This window comes from Montipora foliosa, chromosome 3 (assembly GCF_036669935.1).
Source record: "Montipora foliosa isolate CH-2021 chromosome 3, ASM3666993v2, whole genome shotgun sequence".
Lineage (NCBI taxonomy): Eukaryota > Metazoa > Cnidaria > Anthozoa > Scleractinia > Acroporidae > Montipora > Montipora foliosa.
This window is the reverse complement of record NC_090871.1, coordinates 20,570,346-20,587,845: the sequence shown is the minus strand read 5'-3', so window position 1 is coordinate 20,587,845 and position 17,500 is coordinate 20,570,346. Positions and strand designations below refer to the sequence as shown.

Here is a 17,500-nt window from a genome sequence, read left to right as displayed (position 1 = left end):
AACGCGAGCCCGCTGTAGTTATCAATATGGCGTTTGTGGCGTCTAGAGTAACGAATTCTGCAAAGTATGATGAAGCTTTGAGAACCGTTCTGGAGGGAAAGAAATCTCAAGAAATATGAGAACTCAGTTAAGAGCAAAAGCACGCTCTAAAGATAAATTGGCTGTGCTTCCCACGGGACATGTTAAATCCATGATTTACCCAATGCGGTAATAGACATGTATGCGTCACGTGGGCGTTACGTAACACGCCCGTGATCGAAGGAAAATCAACGGTTGCTCGAAGAGGTTTCCCTCTCGGGAAGGGTAAAAGACACCAACTGCTCGCAGGGTATCCTTTTTCTCAAATTTGGTTTTATCAACGGAGTTGATAATGTAAATTGAAACGTCAGCTTTTAGAATCTCTGTACGGTGGCCAATTTACAACGGGAGACCCTTTACAAAATGTGATTGCCTGGTGTCGCTCAAGACAACGCCCCGGGGCTTCTCGTGATTTTTGATCAGCAGAGGCTGGAAGCCAAACACGTTGCGCAAGCGCACATTTTCTTGTGGAAGCACGCCACCCAGAAAGAGCCTTAAAATTTCAAGGGGATAATTTCCCGATTTCGCGGTGTTGAACCGTCTTTCCTTTGGAAGAGTTTGTTGCATTTCTCGTAAACTGTCTTCGAGATGGCGAGTCGGGCGAATGCACGACTGAAAGCCTACAAGAATAAGGCTTTAGACTCCTCCGAAATGAGACGAAGACGAGAAGAAGAAGGGGTACAAATTCGAAAGGCTAAGCGCGAAGAACAAGTGAGTATGAATTGAGAATTAGAACAGGTTTTGTACATGATACCTCGATCAGCTCGGGCTAAAACTTAGTTTTTGAAAAGTAATGCCGAAATTTGAATCGCGTTTTTATGTTTTCAGATGTTTAAAAGAAGAAATGTTGATGTGACAAAGTCCTCAATTACTACAAGTGAGCTGGAATCATTGCTTACGACGAATCACGTTGGACAGGTATGAAGCGGTTAAGTCCCAACCGAGTCAGAGTTTTTGTACATATTTTTCGCTTCTGAAGTTGAATCAAGCGATAAACGTGGCGAAGCTTTGACATTGATTTAATTGCTTGTTTAGGCTATTCCAGAGTTGTTTAAATTACGGTTCATTTATATACAGTGAGCTCATTTGAATCCGACCGGAACTACTTTTATAATTGAAGAGAAAGAAACGTGAGTTTACTTCGTACAGTTATCATGTGCGCTTGTCATTAAATGGCAAGAAAGCTGTTTCTTTAACAAACTTACACTTGTCAAATCTTAGTTGGCATGCATTTTCTTAGATAAGACTCATCTGTAATTCTTATGTTTGCAAATTCTGATTTACTTTTAATTCCGTGTCACAAAATGTCGTTTTAGTTGGTATGGGATCTTAAGTAAAGAAGAACAGACAGTAGAATGATTTTAGCCATTCTTGTTTCTAATAATAATAATGATGATGTTGATCATAATAATGACCATTTATTTTAAATTTTTTTATTTAGTGTACAAAGTTTCACGTAACTACTATAGATAATGATGAACAAAAACAATTTTCACTAATTACGTAAAATACTAATGAGCATAAGTAAAACATGATAAAGTCAGAGTAATTAATTCCTTTGAACACTTTGTTCCCTTTACATAAAAGTCTTCCATAATACATTTATTGTCCTGAGATCTGAAATTATAATTATTAGAGACTTGCTGTTCTTCCTGAGGTAACAGGAAAATTAATGTCTTCTCCATGGGTTTTGGCTTTTCTGTGTGATCGATGTAATTATGTTACAGATCTTCCATAGTAGTGAGGTTGGTGGTAGCCAATCCAGATAGCTATGCAGAAGAAATATAATTCTCCATGACTCTTTTCTACACACTCTCTAATCTCTGTGCCAATAAATGAGGAATATTCTGCCAATCAGGCAGGGCTTGAAATTGCGACTGAAATTTTTGCTTTTGCAACTAAAACCTGCTGACCAGTCACAAATTTGCAACTAGGTTGTGGCCGGGCAATCGGTCACATATTAGCAATTGATGACTTTTAAGCCCAAGTTAATCAAGGAACATCATGTTAGAGTCTTGTGTCTTTGTTGGAAATTAAAATTTAAATTTTAAATCTACTGGCAAAATCCTGTACAATTTACCTTCAGGGTTACGCAGCTGGATCGCCCTTTCACACGCCATTAAAGTGGTTTCTTGAAGTAGTGTATACATGCAAATGTAGTGGGTGCAAATCTTGAATGGGGGACCGCTGATTCTGGATGCCTACAGCTACTGATAGTCGTAGGAAATAATTTGGTGAACATTAAGCTTGAGTATTGTGCAAAGAATATTGTATTTTTGTCAAACTTTGTCTACAGTTAAAAAGGTTTGCTTTTGTTTGTGATTCATTTCACTTCCAAATGCCTGTAGCATTTAGTTCGTGAAAATTTTCAAGTCTACGTTTGCCTGTTCAGGAAGGAAACCATTCACTGTCCTTTGATAGTGATTGCTATAACTGCTTTTGGAGTAATAAAAGTACAGTGTTATTTACTTACCATTGTTTCGAGCAGTGTCATTTGATTTTTTTGTTTTTGCAACTAAATTTCCTAAACTAGTTGTAAAATATAGACTTAATTTTTTTTAAAATTTCAAGCCCTGTGGACAGGCATTGCTTATTCCGACAGAGGTCAAATATACCTCACCCACTGACTTGAGCGAAGCGTCCCTGTGTTTAAAGTCCCTACATATGACGCTTATTTTTTTCTTATTTTTTAACTTTTCGTTTAAATGGCTATAAAGTCTGGAGTGTACTGTTTAAAAATAGGTTCCTTCATAGTGTATCCAAACATTTTAGCGGGGCTTTGATTTTTGGCTGAGCCTGTTGGGTCCTGGTAACTTATGACATCAGAGAAGTCAAGAATGTAATTCCATTCTGAATCGTGCGAACATTCACAGCATCTGAAGGGTAACTATCATTAATTTTTAAGACTTAACAAAAAAACTCTAGATTTTCAACAACACTTCCATTTTTACACTTTTGCACATTTCTTCCTGAAGAGATGCAAACAAGTTACTTATTTGATGTCATTAGTCACCAGGCCCCAACTGGCCGGGCCAAAATGTTTTGCGTATAGTTCAAAACGCCTGCTAAAATGCGTGGATACACTATGGGGGAAAATTTTTTGAAGTACTATACTCCAGACACTATAGATATTTAAACGAAAAGCTAAAATTGCACCTACCTCTTTTGGGATTTACTCCTTAATTTTTTTTCGTGTCTTGTATTATAAATTTATATTATATATTACAAGAGGAGTACCCAATAAAGCTGTTAAAAAAATAATAAATAAATAAAAACCGGGAAAAATAAGTGTCATAGGGACTTTAAGAATCCATTGTGAAAGAAGGTTCTTTAAGGTACAAGTTAAGTATTACGCAGAGTAATAGTAATGCTTTCAATAATGTTATTTCCAATGGCAATGTGGTTTATTGTGAGATATGGTTACAACTGTCATTTGATTATAAGATGAATATTTTTTCCCTGCAAAATCTACATCAAACATAAGTTGCATGTTTAAAACCAAATATTTTGGTGAAACTAAAGCTATTACACTTCCCCCCTAACTTTTTAGTAGAAATTAAGGCTAGTTACTTCTTCCTCTGTTTAGTTTTTTTTTCTTTTTTTGTAAAGTTATTAAGAGGAGTTTTCATTTTTCAGGGAGTGTTTTCTCCAGAGGTTGTGGAGGCTTTATACTCAGAAGATCCTGAGAGACAGCTGGCAGCCATGCAAAAATTTAGAAAACTTCTTTCAAAAGGTTTGAATAATAGTACAAATTCGAAGTTTATAGAAAGAAAGAATGCCTTTGGAAAATACAGTACCGCCCAAAAGTATTTATCTATTGGAATGCAGTGAAACCTTGTCTTTGCCGAAGAGTTCTGCCACAATTTCATCAAGGCAGGATGAATTCTTCGTCCTGGACGAATTTGGCCGAATGCTGTGGCAAATTAAACGTGGTATGCACTGGAGAAAATACATGTAACAGTAAAAACTAATTGCTATAGTGTGCATGCCGCATCAGATTAATGCCACGACTTCCATTAACCTTTCAGAACTTTCCGACTAGCAATGCTCACAACAATTATTATTTCATCAGAGCAACATCAGGAAAACTAAGTCCTCTCCTGATAGAAAGTCATTGGTTGCATGTAAACCCTCAAAAATTCTGAATAGGAGCCAGGAGTAGGAGCAACCATTACTATTGTTATTTATGTAAGCATGTTTGTATAAAGCCACTTGTCTTCTTTTGGGGACAGGAGAAATTGATGACTGATCAAGCAAATGAACAATCACCTTTTACTCTTGTTGTCTGTCAAACAGAGTGATGTATTTCCAGGGCTCGAGACTAACTGTAGCCAAGTAGCCACAGTCTAGTGAAATTTCAGTTTTGGCTAGTAGATTTTGACCTTTCACTAGCTAATGGGGCTAGTAAATATTGTGAAGCAGTGGAGTTCTGGATGAAAACAAAAAAAGTAATGAAAATTGTTTCGTATGAATGGGGCAGAAGGAGAGAATAGAAAGTAACAAAAACAGAAACTGTAAGCGGATTCTATGGAATTTACTGCCTTAGAAAAATAAATAATGATAAGTTGAAAACAAAAACTGAACAGGAAACCAACGCAGATTACAGTTTCCCTGTGCCCCATTACGAATGATTAATCAGGTGTGAGATCATGCGGAAATTCTCCGCTGCTGTTAAAGCCTAGTTTCCATATGCGCGTAACTCCGTCGCAAACAATTCCAAGCACCTTCCGATAGTGAGATCGCAAACAGTTTGCGTAAATGGAAACACCTTTTACCTTCATCCCCTACAATCGTCAATGATCGCAACAAGACGCAAGAGATAGAAAATTCTCTATCTTCACTTGTTGTTTGCAACGAGTAGCAACACAAAAGCGAGGAAACAACAATATGCAAACACAATCGTAAACTGTTTCTGCGATTTAATTGTATTTAACTTTCTGTGTTGTATGAATGAAGGCACAACTTAATTTCCTGTTTCCTTTCCCATTGGTAGTGAAAAACAAAGTATACTTGTAGATTAAATGAAACTAATTCACTGTTTTCAACGGCTTCTTGTAAATTTTTTGATGCTATGGCGGTTTCTTACATTAAGTGATAAATGTGAGGTGTTATTTACAGTATCATCGGAGCATTGAAACAAAAGCTAAGCAAGGCTATTCATCTCCACCGCATCTTGTTGTTACTGCTGTATTGCTTGCTGCGGCAAGGTGCGAACGCAGAATCAATCTGCAAATCGTCTGTGGAAAAACCTCGGCAAATAGGTAAATACTTTCGGGTGTTGCCGTGTGTTTTGCTTTCTCCATTTCGATATTGTCGCCTTCAGTCTTTTACTTTGAGCTGCCTTAGTAATTATTTATCACAGAAGTTGTGAACCATTTCCTTGGTTGCAATTAAACAAACATCTAAACTACTCACAGTGGTTCTGCACACACCCAATATATTCCATCATTGTGTTATTACATTGTTTAATTTCCACCAAACCTTACATGTCTGCCATGAATAGCATATTGACTCCTGAACATGGGCAAAAGTGTAACCCACATTTTGGTCCTCTCAAAACCCATTTAATAGACCCTTTGCATAAATGGCGCCCAAATTTGAATAACAATACTTGATACATCCTTAGCCTCACATTCATGAGAAAAATCCTTTGTCTTGAGAGGTCACATTTATGCTAAGGGTCTATATTCTGGCTCCCTGACAGAGGCACTTATAGATTATAATCTGTAGAATGCTAATATGTATACTTTAGTTAGTTGGGCTATTGAGATGCATGTTATACCAATTGCAGACTCTGTTATCATGTTTTTAAAACCTTAACTTTTCATTGTTGTGTTCTAGAACCACACCCACCAATTGACGATGTAATTAAGTGTGAAGTGATACCAAGATTTATATACTTTTTGCAGCGAGATGATAATAGCATGTTACAGGTATGTTTCGTGGCCAGTGCATTTGTTTGTTGTTTTATGTTTTCGTAACGTCACTGAAAAGATTGATATAACTGTGATCCTTACAATCTTGTTGGTGAAATCCAGGCCTACCCCTGAGCCCCTCAAAAGGGTAGCAAATGACCAGCATACATGTGTAACTCAATGTTTGCCTTGCCTAAGTTTTGTTTATCCTCCTTTAAATAAATTATTTTGTATTTTGAGGGGAACAAGAATATTTATTGTTATATTTTGTGATAGTGCCTGGCGGTTTCAATTGAACTGTACATGTACATCTATTTTCCATTCTATCTGCAAACTTCATGGCTTTGTCTTCACATTTTTCATTAGAAAAACCCTGCAATTCAGGTAGCATGCCTATTTTTCCACCTCTATCTAACAAGGGAATTTTCTAGTTGGACATCTTGTCATCTAAACTTACAAATGTTGTCACTGTAGTGTTTATGTTGTGTTGTCAATAATTATCATTAAAATGACATAGCATTTTGTGTTTTTTTCAGTTTGAAGCTGCCTGGGCACTTACCAATATTGCATCAGGGACATCGCCACAGACACAATGTGTAGTTCAGGCAGGGTCAGTTCCAGTGTTTATTAAATTACTGCGCTCTCCTCATGTCGATGTACAGGAACAGGTAAGGGGAGTAAATGTACTATAAAGTTGGTTAACTATTCCCTCAATTCCTGAATGAAAGTTGTCTAGAAACATATTTCGGCCTGTAAAGAGTATAAATTTTTAATAAATGCAGGGAAATTAAAAGAAATACATGTATTAATAAGAAGGAAAACAACAACAAAGACTTTTAGGTTGACAGTATGTTGGCAATTATAAGGTCTCAAGCTTGCTATTAAGCCAAGTACTAGTGCTTTACCGAAAGGCCTTTCCAATATGAAAAAGAAATATTATTATTTTGTTTGATATAATACAATTTGTGGCAGATCAGTTGTTCATAAATTCTCTGCTGCAATCATTGCAATCGACTCACGAACAAAGAGCTTGCTCATTTTGGTCAATACCAGGAACGTTTGACCCTGACAGAAGCTTTATAAGACACAAAATCATTTCAGCCATAGGTTGTCTGATACATTGCGGTCAAGATTTCCAAAACAAGTTTTAAAATATTAAAGCGAAAAAAATTTTCAAACAGAGAGATGCACAAATGACTTGTATCTCACTCAATGCAAACATGAAACTCAAACTCCAGTGATCCTGAACTGACTTCAGTGGCTCAAGTCTCTGTGGACTTCATTCGGGATATATCTGCAAGTTGCTGTCCTCACTTCATCACGGTCCAACTGCTCAGTTATCCACTGGTGTTTTCTTGAACAAAACTATCGATTAGCTATAAAATGTATACATTCAAGGCAAAAGAAATAATAACACTATTAATAATACTAATCCAGCATTAAATACAATGTATGCCTCTGATTGCAATTGGTTCAATACAAGATAGAGATGATGACGATGATCAGTGGAGGTTTCATGGTCCACAAAACCTGAACCGAGGTGTGCTATGCATGCTGTTCAACAGAGAGTCTTTAAATTAATGTTGATTGATTGAGAGATTTAGAGCCAAAAATGAATATCTTATATATATTTTTTAAGGGCTGTAATTTAAGCTTACGGTTCCTTGTTGTTTCCTGATCAAATTATGGGCCAAAATGAATTTGAAGCATGAAAACTAAATGAAAAAAAGAATTTTAAAAGTTGAAGATGGTACAAACATCAAATGTTAATACGCAAAATATAATGTCACTAGTCTAAAGGGGTTGATACTTGCTTGCTTCTAGGCTGTTTGGGCTCTTGGGAATATTGCAGGAGACAGTGCTGAATGCAGAGATTATGTTCTGAACTTAGGAATGCTACAGCCAGTTCTGGAGTAAGTTTATTAGCTAACAACAGCTCAATTCTCCATTTGGTACCTTATAGTTTACAATTTTATATGTGTATATATATTTATATATATTTATTTATTATTTTTTTTCTTTTCCCTTAGTTCTCATAGTTGTAACAAGAGCCCAAGATCTATCTTAATGTATCATAATAGTTAATATATTTTACTTACTGAATTAAATTTTTTAATTATGTAATGTAAACCTTATCAATTCAGTTATAACTGCACTCTAAGGTGATAATAAAGTATCTACATCTATCTATCTATCTATCTTTCTAGAACCCAACAGAATCTCTGTAGAAAGTCAAAAATTGAAGCATTCTTGTTTCTCTTCACAAAGTTTTTTTAGTTGAGATGTGATGTCCCTAGTTTAAAAGGGCTGTCATCAAGATTAGGCAGGGAGTTTTTGTGGCCAGCTGTTATCAGCATTGAAGGGCAGTGAAAGTGAAAGGCAGAATGAAGGGATTCTGCATTATAGATTAAAAGATGGAATGATTGTCACACTTGAATTGACAGTTTAAGCAGTAACTATTAATTAATACCAAAGGAGTCTGAGATACAGGTTGTAATTCAAATGACTTTGCTTCTCCATTCCCTGGAGCGAAGCCTGTTTTTAAAGCTTTCCTATGTTTCAAGTATCTGCATTGTTTTTGTTTGTATCCACTAAATGTCCCTTAGTAGGATAATTTTATTTCCAGGCCACAAGTTTAATTGTTTTTTTGTTTTTTTGTGCATTTTTCGATGGTGTTGCTCATTGCAAATCAGACGTCATAGTTTTCGATTAACAAGTTTTACTTACGTCTTTTTGTTTGTTTTTAGTCTCTTAAAACTGTCGCCTAGAATTTCAATGACAAAGAACTTAGTATGGGCTCTTTCCAATTTGTGCAGAGGAAAAAATCCACCTCCTGATTTTTCAAAGGTAAATTTCTTGTACATCATTACTTAAGGTGAACTTAAACAGGTTATTAAGGACAAGACACTGTAGTATGAATAAATGTATAGTATGTCTAGAATGGAATATAATTTTCTACATGTTACCCAATACTGTATGTTTCATGAGATTTCTCACAGCTGTTTTGAAATTTGGGCATAAAATTGGTATCCTAAAATTCCCTGCTTTTTTCCAAGAAAAAGAGTTGCAAGTTACACGCTTCAAGGTCATGCGCTTCTGGTTTCAAGTTATCTATTTTATTCACGAGACAACCACAATTAGCTCAAATTAAATCACTTATTCGGAAAATCTTAAATTGGCACGATTCTTGCCCTGCAAACATGAAAATACTGCAAGTGGATTTCAGACACATGATTGGACAAAAATAACATTCCTGGCATATTTCAGGTTTTCACGGTTTTCCCGGTCACACTGTAAAAGCTTGCAGTTCCGTAATCAAGTAGGTAAATCTGGTCTATGGACCAGCTACAGTACATGTAAAATTGTAGAAGTTATCAGAATTGGACTGATGACTTGCGAGTGTAAAAGTTCTAAAAATTGCAATTTAAAAGAAAGTTTGCATTGACCTCACTGTAGGGTCTATGTCAATGGGAAGTGTTCAGATCAGTTTGGCTTGCAAGCGAGGGAACAATTAAAAGGTCTTTGAAGAAGTAGCTTTTGAACAATGATAATCACGATATAATTATACACACATTAAAATATTGTTCTTTTCATTCTAGGTATCTGCATGCCTTCCAGTGTTAGCTCGTCTTTTGTTCATCAATGATGCGGATGTTCTTGCTGATGCTTGCTGGGCTCTTTCCTATCTTTCTGATGGCCCAAATGAAAAGATCCAAGCTGTTATAGATTCTGGTGTGTGTAGAAGATTAGTGGAGCTGTTAATGTAAGTGTTATATGTGACATGTAAAAGTAAACAGATAAATACTGCCTTGTTGAAGCTCATTCAAAAGTAACTACATGTGCATCTAAGATGTGGTACGACTGGGTATGAACAGTAATGTATATTGACAAAATAATATTGTGTTCGAGTGATGCAAACATCTGCAAAATTGTGACCGTTAAGGTTTTTAAAAATGTCCCCTTTAATTTGCATCATTTTACTCTCACATTTGTTGAGGCTTTCTAAATGTGAATTTCCTTTCAATCATTTGGTATCTTTTGTATGCAAAAAGCTACCTGACTTCATCACTGGCTCAATTTATACAGTTTGGATATAAGACTCCGACATAAACACAGATTAGCCTAAATATTACATAATGTACATTGTAAGTCTTGTGGTCTTTGTCGAAATGTACATTGGGCACAATCATTTTAACATTGTAAATTGTGTATTTTAAGCAACATTTAATCTCTTTTCCTTGAGAAGTTTCCATTGATGAAAAAAGTTATCTGGCATAAGACAAAGTATGGTTTGTAGAATCTCTAAGTGACAAGGCAAAAGGTGAAATACATGTGAAACTCTTACCCGGTAGCAACAAGAAAGTGGAGTAATGTGGAAATCCATTTTACCTTGTTGCTTGACAATGTCTTTCTTATAAGCCTGATGGTGTTATGCTTGAGCAGGCAGTGCAGCCCAGTGGTGAGGGCGCTTGCCTTGAGATCTGGAGATCACGGGTTCAAGACATGTTCTGACCACTCATTGAATTTGTTCCACGTTGTTCTTGGTTCAATTTCTTTACTGCACTTGTAAGTAGACAACTGGTTTGCCTCCAGCCAGTTGGGATTCTTAACAGTTGTTCTGTTTAATGTTCGGAGGAGTTATCTACTAGTTACTCTAAAAATCTGAGTGTAAGTAATGATACTAACTTAATTACTATGCTGCCAACTGTAATCTTTTCAGTCAAAAGACTTGCACTGACAAGTCTCTTTAATGTGTTTTTGTTCTTATCAGGTACAACCTTAGCCACGTAGTATCAGCTGCTCTAAGAGCAGTGGGCAATATTGTGACTGGAGATGACGTGCAAACTCAGGTGGGAAACTTCTATTTCTGTTTTGTAAGTTGCCGATGCCATTTTTTAGCAACTGGCAGGTCGTGAAGCAAACACTTTACAGTTTCATTTGGAATGACTAAAAGAAAGCAATGGTAACTACAAACCTGACTTGGAACATAACTTTTTCCTAACAAAGAATTATCCTTTTCTTTAGGAAAATGTAGATTGGTATCAAGGTGTAAATTAATCTTACTGTTCCATATAATTGGCATCAATGTAGGGGAATTGTCCTTAAATAGTGGAAATATTGTGCAGATATTCTTGAAGATAGCGGATAAATTTTGAAAAGGATGTCTACTGTTTAGTTTGGAGCTTTGTAAAGACCCAAAATGGTGAAAACATGAAGTGAATAATGTCCATTTGTTTACTTTTCCAGGTCATCCTAAACTGCAATGCTTTGCCCAGTTTATTGTATTTACTAAGCAATTCGAGAGAAAGTATACGAAAGGAGGCATGCTGGACAATATCTAATATTACAGCTGGCAACAGAGCGCAAATACAGGTAGTCGATTGTTGACATTTTTTTTTGTAACTTTTTTTTTATACAGTGTAACAGCCACATGAAAGGGGCGGGGGTAAATTCCGTATTTTGGCCTCACTTAAGGTGTTCTGGGCAAAACGCCGTCATACATGTACGTAGGGGTGCAGGGATGGCGCAGTGGTGAGAGCACTCGCCTCCGCTTATTTCCCTTTCGTAAACGGTCGTTGCCATTTCTCAGAACGGTCGTTGCCATTTGAAACGGTCGATTCCATTTATTACCTCTGAATTACACTCGTTAGGTCTAAGAACTCAAAAGGTCTTATTTACTTCTATAAGTCTAAAGAACACACCGTACCCTTCTTTCTCAAATCAAATTGCCTTCCCCTACCTAGCCTATTTTTTAGAGATTGTAGCTATTTACTGTATGATATAAACAGACAGTCAGCACCAGCTAGTATACTCAATCAGTTTGTTAAAACAAGTCAGATTCACAATTACAGAACTAGATCTGTCTCTAGCGACTCGTTTTATTTTAAGTTCTCTAGAACTAATAAAATGTATTCCTTTTTCTCGATAATTGGTGCCCAAATTTGGAACTCTATTCCTTACTCGATTAAACTACTTAAACGCTCGTTCTTTCGTAAAAAGATAAAGGAATTATTACTAAATTTCTTGCGGTCAGAAGATGATTATGTCGAAGTCTCCCGTCTTATTAAGCTATTTAATACTTTAAGTTAGCCTCTTGTCATAATCTTAATGTACTTGTTTTGTTTTAGGTTAGTTCATTCTATTTACTGTGTAACTGTATAGTAATGTCTTTACTGTTATTTAGTCCATCTATAGATAACCTTGTACTTGCAGTATGTCCTCAGTTCTCCCCGCCTCGATTAGTTTATAAGCTATTTGCGGGGGGAAAGAAATGTAATTATTTATTTCTAATTTTCAATAAATTTTGTCGTTTTGTCGTTAAAAAAAAAGGTTGCGGTTACTGGGAGTTGTCTCGCTGGTCATATGAGTTAGGGTTCGGGTTAGGGTTTTGTTTAGGGTGAGGGCTAAGAACCCGAGTTCGAGTCTTGAAATTTTCGGACTCTTTTTTTCCTCCAGTTTTTCTTTTGTAAATGTTTTTTTTTTCCTTTTTTGTCTAAATTTTTTGTCCATATTTTTTCTTAGTTTGTTTCTTCTAATTTTCTTTGAAGTGAAGTGTGTAGTCGACCGTTATAAATGGCATCGACCGTTTCAAATGGCAACGACCGTTTACGAAAGGGAAATTTGCCTCGCCTCCCACCGATGTGGCAGCGGTTCGATTCCAAGACTCGGTGTCATATGTGGGTTGAGTTTGTTGGTTCTCTACTCCGCTCCGAGTGGTTTTTCTCCGGGTACTCTCCATAAGAACCAATATTTGATTTGATTTGAGTTAATTTCGTTAATGATGAAATGATATATGAAATGGATCATATATATGAACTGCGGATATGAACCCACAAATGACCAGCTCTCAAGGTCAGTGGCTTCATAGCTGAGTTGGTTAGAGCGTCGCACCGGTATCGCGAGGTCACGGGTTCAAACCCCGTTGAAATCCTGAATTTTTCAGGCTTCTTTACGCAATTGCAAAAATTGCGTTCATAACTGCGAAGATCATAGCTTCACTTCATTAATTTCGTTAGTGTCCCCATTAGTGTTATTATGCAAAATCCATTGACACTTAAATAAAGTTATTATCATTGTGGCCGTGACGTTCTCGGTTAGGGTTGCCACGCGAAGAAGTGTAAAAATATATTTAATGTTTTAAACAATTGTGGTCTCTTTAAAGGAGAACTGAAGATAAAAATGAAATATTTTTTCCTTCGCCAAATTTGTCGTGCCTGACTTAGTTAAAGGAAATATTCGAGTATTTGAGGGGTTCCTTACATTTTGACGTTTTTATGAGGCCAGAGAGATCCGTATTGGTCACTCGATGGAAGTACGCCATTTTGGCTGTACTATAGCAGGCTTGGGCGCTATGCGTGACGTCATTGCGCTCACTTGCTTGAACGCGGGAAACTTGAAAAATGGTTCTCTAGTAGAACTCTCATCGTTTCCCTCTTTAAAATGAAGTCCTTCTCGAAGAATGGATCATCCGAATTTAGAAGAAAAAACTAGCCAAATATCCAGCCCTGTCACATCTGTTCGGATCATTTCGAACCCTCCTGTTTTGAAGGTGTCTTGGCCACAGCGGTCGATGCGACAATTGCATGTAATTGATGAAATGATGAATAACTTTGCGACTCCATCGATTCCATTTATGCCCAGTGAGTAAGTAATGTTTTCTTTAGTCGGGAGATTTCAGTGGCAAACCATGCGCCGGAGAAGTGAACCGAAAGGTTGTTTTTGCAAGCAACTGGGACACGTTATTTCGTGATTGGCATTCGCACTTCAAGCTGGGTTTTATAAACTCGACAACGATCACAAAGATGTTTAATTGAAGTTTGAAAATTCGCAAAACTACGAACAGAGCTTATGTGTTTACATACATGTTGTTCATTAATCGCAGCACTCAGACCCGCGATGGCAGTTTATAGCACTTTTGTTTGTAAACACGGTCGAAAAGCTAGAATGCTGCGTTACACAACGAATAGTTTCTCAAATTGAATCGAAATGACAGACAAAACAAAGCAGCCAACAGAATCTCTTAGTAATCAAGTTGTTTTTATTGCCTTTTGAATACAATCAATTCACCTGAGATTTGTTCATAGCTCCTCTATATCGCGGCAGCAGATGCATTCCTTTTCTTGCTGTCCCGGCCTCCCGGTTAAAGCAAAAATCACAGCTGCACCAAGTCGTATTTCCCCATCTTGAGCCTTCCCTTTCGGTTGCTTCCTCTTCCTGCGATCAAGAACTTTCTCGCATTGGATCGAAAGAATATGGTTCAAGTTCTGCCATAAACTTACGTGTATTAACGACGAAGAAAGCGGAGTACTATTTTGAGACTTAACGATAACAGAAGATTTCAGTGAAAACCAGCTGCTTGCTTGTGCGCAATGACGTCACAACATGGCGGCTGACATTCCTTTTTTGGAGGTAACCGGAAGGAAAAGCAAAAAAAATGGCGGGCGTTCAAATTGAAAAAACAACCAAAGATTTTGGGCAAATTCAAGGCCTTTCAAGATGAAAAAGGATTTTTCTTGTTTGTTTAGGTAAAGGACGTTATATTTCGATAATAATAAGACAAAAAAATTTGATCTTCTAGCCTTCAGTTCTCCTTTAAGCGGTTGAAAATATAAGCCTGGGCAACGCCCAGATCGGACTCTGGGGATCCCCGCCCCTTCATAAGCAAAGGCCATCCCCCGTCCGTCATATAGACAGTCTTCCCTGATCCTTGACCCTCATCTACCGTAGGTTATATTGAGCAATAATAATATATAGGGAAAAATAGGTCACTTCGGAAAATACCATAATACTCTTTGCTTGTCCCCCCAAATTTTGCGTAAGCACTGTTTCCAGTTTCTCTTTGGACTTAAAATGGTCCCAAGAGAAAACAAAAACAATGTCGATTATGCAGCATTTGGGGGGACAAACAAAGAGTATTATGGTATTTCCGAAGTGACCTATTCGCAGATTCCAGATAACACAGTGCAGAAAGATTTACAAAACAAGCATTCTGATTGGTCAGCGATTAAAGAAAGCCTCAGTGGTCAATCAAATTATCGTAATTAATCAGAAATAATCAAATTATTTTTCTCGTGCACAAACTCTCGAAATTTTTTGGAAAGACTACAAATTGCACTCACCCTTGGACCTCGTGCAAGTTTGTTCGTCTATGAAAACCTATCTGGGGCTTATTTATTCACCTGTGCTAATTGGTCCATTTTACGGTTTTGTATATTAATTTTCATATCGATTCTTAACGTAGGCACTTGCGTTGTTTTTATACAGGCTGTGATTGATTCCAATATCATTCCAATGCTGGTAGAGATTTTGAGCAAGGCTGAATTTAAAACGCGAAAAGAAGCGGCTTGGGCTATAACCAATGCAACGTCTGGAGGGACAGCAGAACAGATAAAGTATGTCGAATGAGGCAGAAATAAATGAGTAATAGACCTTTTTGCAGATACGGCGGCCATTTTGATTTCTATTGTTTCAGAAGACATTATGGGATGCTCAGGGGGCAAATTAATATGTATTTGCCCCCTGGGCATCCCATAATGGCTATTCGAAACAATAGAAATCAAAATGGCCGCCGTATCGGTAAAAAGGTCTATTGTGATTTTCTTTTTAATGGCAACGTACTCCTTCTCATGACTTGAGCTGTTTTCCCTTTTAACGTGTCTTCACACAGCCATATTTGTATTGCTGAGTATTCTTTTCTTCATTAGAGATGATTAGTTTTAAAAAATCTCGGAGACACTACTGCCCTGGCATCATTAAAAATTTTCGAAATTCACTCAGAAATAGGGCGAGTGTATAAAACCATAGATCATTTGCTCTATTTTTATCGTCAGAAAAATAAAACAGTTACTGATTTACATCTTGTTTCGGAAAAAAACAACTTCAGTCGGTCCTGTATATAACGGCCACTCTCGGGACTTGAGGAACTGGCCGCTTAATACAGGATCACTAACAAAATATTCACTGAGTATGTGTCGATATTAATGGCGTATCATACAAAAACACTTGAGGCAAGGAAACGATAGGACAATCAACATTCTTTAACGCGATCAATACTTTACACAAAGTTGCCAACTTGTAAGTTAACGGGATAATAATTTATTATACGTTACACTTTTTGAAACCGCCAGCCAACAACAGGAAATAAAGTTGCGGTAAAGGGCAAGCGAGTTAACAGAGGTAGAGGTTATGGCCTGACGATCCAATGCGAGCATGCGTTTGAAGGCGATTCCTTCTCCATCACATGGCTGAAGAACAAACTAATTAAAGAGGAATTTTTAACTGAAGAGTGATTTTGTACTGCACTTCAGCATATTGCGGACATCTGGAAAGCGTTAACCATACTAAGCGGCCGATTATCAGTTTACAGTAGCTTCGTACACGTTATTTGTTTATTGTAATTTTAAACACAATAAAATACCGCATAAAATGGCATGTGGCTTAGAAAGACAAACATAGGACTGCTACAAGGTGGCCGCGGCTGCTTTTAATAGAGGTAGCCGCCTCATACAAGTAACAAATACAGCGTTTGTATGGGCGAAAAATCGGGACTTTGTAAACTGGCCGCTTAATACAGGGCCATTATATACAGGTTCGACTGTAGTACTTGTTTTAATTAGCTATGAACGCGTAAAACATAAGCATGTAACAGATGTCCATTTTGCAGCAAAATGAAGTAACTTTCATAATCGACGATGCAATTTCGCGCTGGTCGGCTTTATGACGGGCAGGGCGGAGTCTCTGTTTTATTATAAGACCTTCAAGTTTTTTGTCGTGACAGGTACCTTGTCAGTCAGGGAGTAATCAAGCCTCTGTGTGATCTTTTGACTGTAATGGATTCAAAGATTGTGCAAGTTGCGCTCAGCGGATTGGAGAACATTTTAAGAATTGGAAAACAAGATGCATTTCAAACAGATGGTGTCAACCAATTTGCAGTAATGGTGGAGGAAGCGTACGGTAAGTTTGAAACTACGCCTTACTGTTACTGTGAAACGGATTTTGAATTAACACTCACAGACTCGGACAATTAAATGAGTCAGTCATAAAACCAAGCAATATGTGTAACCGGCGCAAAGTGCGGGAAAAGCCTTGCAACGGTTGCCCGAGCATTTTTCCCTGTCTGATTGGCTGAGAATGTGGCACGAGTTTTTTCGTACGTTAATCATTTGCGAAGTTACTTGCGCCGTTGCACGCATTTGATTTGCGTTGTGATTGATTCATTTGATTGCTAGCGTCTCTTGTGATTGGCTGAAATGTTTTTGTTTTTTGGTTTCACGATACTCAATCAAGTGGCAGGTTTCAAAATTGTTTACATTGGATTAAAGTAAAGAAAAATTCCTTTTTCAGGTCTAGACAAGATTGAGTTTCTTCAGAGTCACGACAACGAAGAAATCTACAGAAAGGCGTTTGAAATTATTGAATACTACTTCAGCGGTGAAGACGATGATGAAAAGCTCATGCCTGGTATTGATCAAAACGCAGATCAGTACCAATTTTGTGCCGGTGTCAAT

The 17,500-nt window shown here is 37.2% G+C and overlaps 1 protein-coding gene across 1 annotated transcript in view; it reads left to right on the top strand.

Moving 5' to 3' along the window:
• The first annotated feature begins 526 nt into the window (after window positions 1–526).
• Window positions 527–17,500, top strand: part of LOC137997041 (importin subunit alpha-7-like) — an 18,007-nt gene continuing 1,033 nt past the window's right edge. The window contains exons 1-13 of the mRNA XM_068842751.1: window positions 527–789; window positions 907–996; window positions 3,715–3,811; window positions 5,920–6,011; window positions 6,530–6,661; window positions 7,818–7,906; window positions 8,741–8,840; window positions 9,593–9,756; window positions 10,765–10,843; window positions 11,241–11,366; window positions 15,258–15,385; window positions 16,771–16,946; window positions 17,337–17,500. The exon at window positions 17,337–17,500 is cut by the window's right edge and continues 1,033 nt beyond it. Coding sequence (XP_068698852.1) covers window positions 667–789; window positions 907–996; window positions 3,715–3,811; window positions 5,920–6,011; window positions 6,530–6,661; window positions 7,818–7,906; window positions 8,741–8,840; window positions 9,593–9,756; window positions 10,765–10,843; window positions 11,241–11,366; window positions 15,258–15,385; window positions 16,771–16,946; window positions 17,337–17,500 — 1,560 coding nt within the window. The 5' untranslated portion in view covers window positions 527–666. The remainder of the gene's footprint in view (window positions 790–906; window positions 997–3,714; window positions 3,812–5,919; window positions 6,012–6,529; window positions 6,662–7,817; window positions 7,907–8,740; window positions 8,841–9,592; window positions 9,757–10,764; window positions 10,844–11,240; window positions 11,367–15,257; window positions 15,386–16,770; window positions 16,947–17,336) is intronic.